The sequence below is a fragment of the Apaloderma vittatum genome, unplaced genomic scaffold, assembly GCF_000703405.1.
Source record: "Apaloderma vittatum isolate BGI_N311 unplaced genomic scaffold, ASM70340v1 scaffold36077, whole genome shotgun sequence".
Lineage (NCBI taxonomy): Eukaryota > Metazoa > Chordata > Aves > Trogoniformes > Trogonidae > Apaloderma > Apaloderma vittatum.
In genome coordinates this window covers 670-3225 of record NW_009725152.1, presented here as the reverse complement: position 1 = coordinate 3225, position 2556 = coordinate 670, and the positions used below count along the sequence as shown (strand labels likewise).

At 53.8% G+C, this 2556-nt stretch overlaps 1 protein-coding gene across 1 annotated transcript in view; it reads left to right on the top strand.

The window, feature by feature from the left end:
- The window catches only part of LOC104276465 (rho guanine nucleotide exchange factor 16-like), a gene marked incomplete at its 3' end in the record, with an annotated part of 3548 nt that overhangs the window by 465 nt on the left and 527 nt on the right, over positions 1-2556 (top strand). Inside the window, exons 2-5 of the mRNA XM_009872789.1 lie at positions 371-523; positions 1148-1277; positions 1446-1520; positions 2306-2398. Of these exons, the coding sequence (XP_009871091.1) occupies positions 371-523; positions 1148-1277; positions 1446-1520; positions 2306-2398 (451 nt within the window). The remainder of the gene's footprint in view (positions 1-370; positions 524-1147; positions 1278-1445; positions 1521-2305; positions 2399-2556) is intronic.

Below are 2556 nucleotides of genomic sequence, written 5' to 3'. Positions count from 1 at the left end.
GCGTGCGGCGGGCCTGGGAACTGCTGCGGGGGCGTCGAGGGCATGCAGAGGAGCAGCCCTGACGGCGCAGGAGAGGCTCTTCCCGGAGAGCTAAAGTGGAGGAGGGACCTTGTTCAGGAATGGAGGAAGCGCTGGGGGCTGGGGAAGCTGGAGAGCTGCCTTCCCCATCTCTGCAGCGGAGCCGCGCTGGAGACGTGAGTGTCTCATCTGCCTGGAGCTGCCTGGTGCAGAAGGGATCCCGGGACTTTTCCTCTCTGGGGAAAAGTTGCAGTGGGAAAAGTTGCAGTGGGAACATGTTAAACATGCATCTGCTCGGTTTGTCCGGCCCTAACGAGTCCTGTAGTGAAGTTACTTGAACTTCTGTCCTTAGCTTCTTTGAAGACTTGGAGAAGCGACACCAGGAAAACCCCCAAATTCCTGACATAAGCGACATAGTGGAAGAACACGCCTCAAACCACTTCAATCCTTACGTCAGCTACTGCTCCAATGAAGTCTACCAGCAGAGGACCCTTCAGAAGCTGCTGTGAGTACGGCTGTGCCCTCAGGCTTTGGGCTTGTTGCCTACAAGGGGTCTCGGGTCTCTGGCTGGCCGCAGGCAGGGCAGGCGGGACCGGGACCTGCTCGGGGCTCCTTCGTCCTGTGGTTTCTTCCTTTTCCCTGTGGAAGGCATTCTCCTTTCTGAGCAGAGTTCAACTTCTAGACCTCAGGGCGTCTGTGTCGGGTGATTAGGATGTGAGCTGTGTTGTGCTGTGAGAAAGGTGGAGAGAGGGGATAAGTGGGAGTAAGGCTGCCACACACCAGGGTCAGACGGGTCTTGCCAAGGTCAATAACACGTTCGTGGTGTTAGGGACACGTGAGGGGGCTGCTCATCTCCACATCCTGCTGGTGGTGTAAGTCAGGTTTGTGTCTGCTGTTGGTACAGTTTTACCTGACTCTTGATGGACTCAACATCTCCAGGTGCTTTCCCAGCCCCTGCTAACGGATCAGCCCATTTTCTACCCCAGCTGTGAGCTCTGAGCTTGGCAGAATGCTGCGGAGCACTGCAGCCAGTGCCGTCACTGCACTGCCTTTCTCACGTGTGGAAAGCCGCTGGAAAATCTTGATAACTAAAGAACAGAGTTAATGGAGCTTTCTTGTCCTGTTCCAGAACCACAAACCCCTTATTTAAAGAGACCTTGAAACAGATTGAAAGGAAACCAGAATGTGGAGGCCTGCCAATGATATCATTTCTCATTCTCCCTATGCAGAGGGTAACACGGCTTCCTCTGCTCTTAGATGTAAGTAAGTGACACAGTGGCATTGCTTGGTGCCTCTGGAGAGGTGACTGTGTGACACCCTTCTTTGGTTTGCTGAGCACGTGTCACATTCTGAAAGCCCAGGGAAGCGGTTAACGCTCAGGTCTTTATCTTGCAATGTCACTAAAGCATCTTATCTTGAAATTCTAGACAGTGTGTCAAAAAACAAAAGCGTGCACTGCCGCGTACGGAGCTGCCACCAGAGCTCTGAAAGCCATCAGCAAGGTGAGGCCCTGCGCCAGCTCCCCGCTCCCAACATGCCGTTCCATTGCTCGGGCCCTGAGCTGCCTTCCTGGCCTCTCATTCTCCTGCCTGCATTGCTTCACTTGAGATCCCTCTGCTCCAGATAGCTGCTGGACATACACCTCTTCTTCCTTGCTTGCTTTTTCCGCCTGATCTTGTTTTCTCCTTTTTCTTGGCATATTTTCTCCTTCGCTCTTTGGCCCATCTTTTGTCCTTCGGTGTTGTCTTCTCCATTAATGCTCTCCCTTCTCGGAACCTCCCTCAAGGTGATCGCTCACTACGACATTTACTTGGTTCTTGGAGATTTAGGCAAAGAGAAAAGCACAGAGCAGCGGAGGTGGTGGCCGGTGTGAGCCGGCGTGGTTCATGCTCCTGTGTCTCATCTCCATCCACTTCCCCATCCTGTGGTTGATTATGGCCACCGACGTGGCTTCTGTCCTCCCCTCCACCTGTTGGATGGTTCATCCTCCTGTCCTTAACCTCCTCTCTTCAGGTGCTTTATTCTTCTTCATGTTGCTCTTCGGTGAATCTTGATTTTGGTGCCGTTTCGCTTTGGTCCTTCTTCAGGCAGAGCGACCATGCCAGCTCTCTCCTGGAGGTCTCTCGTGGCAGGAGAACCTCCAGCTGCCTTTCCCCAAACCTGTGTCGGGACGCGGCTGTTTCTCCGCTCAGGGAAGTGGGGCAGCTGCCTGCGCCTTTGCCGGTGGTGCTGAGGATGGCTCCATCCTGCCATTCCTCACTTGCCCGGTGTTGGTTTTTTTTTCCAGCTGGTTAAGAACTGCAATGAGGGAGCTCGTGCAATGGAGAGGACAGAGCAGATGTACACCCTGCAGAAACAGCTGGAATTTGGAAAGAAGAAGGTGAGGTCTAATGGAAGTGGTGGGGGGAGATGTTCTGGGCTGTGCTGATCCTCCCAGGAAGCCTCGAGCAGCTGGAGCATCACTGCTGCCAGGAACAGCATCCCCGTGCTGCACCCAGGGTGATCCTTTTTTCCTGCTGTTCTGACTTAAATACAAGC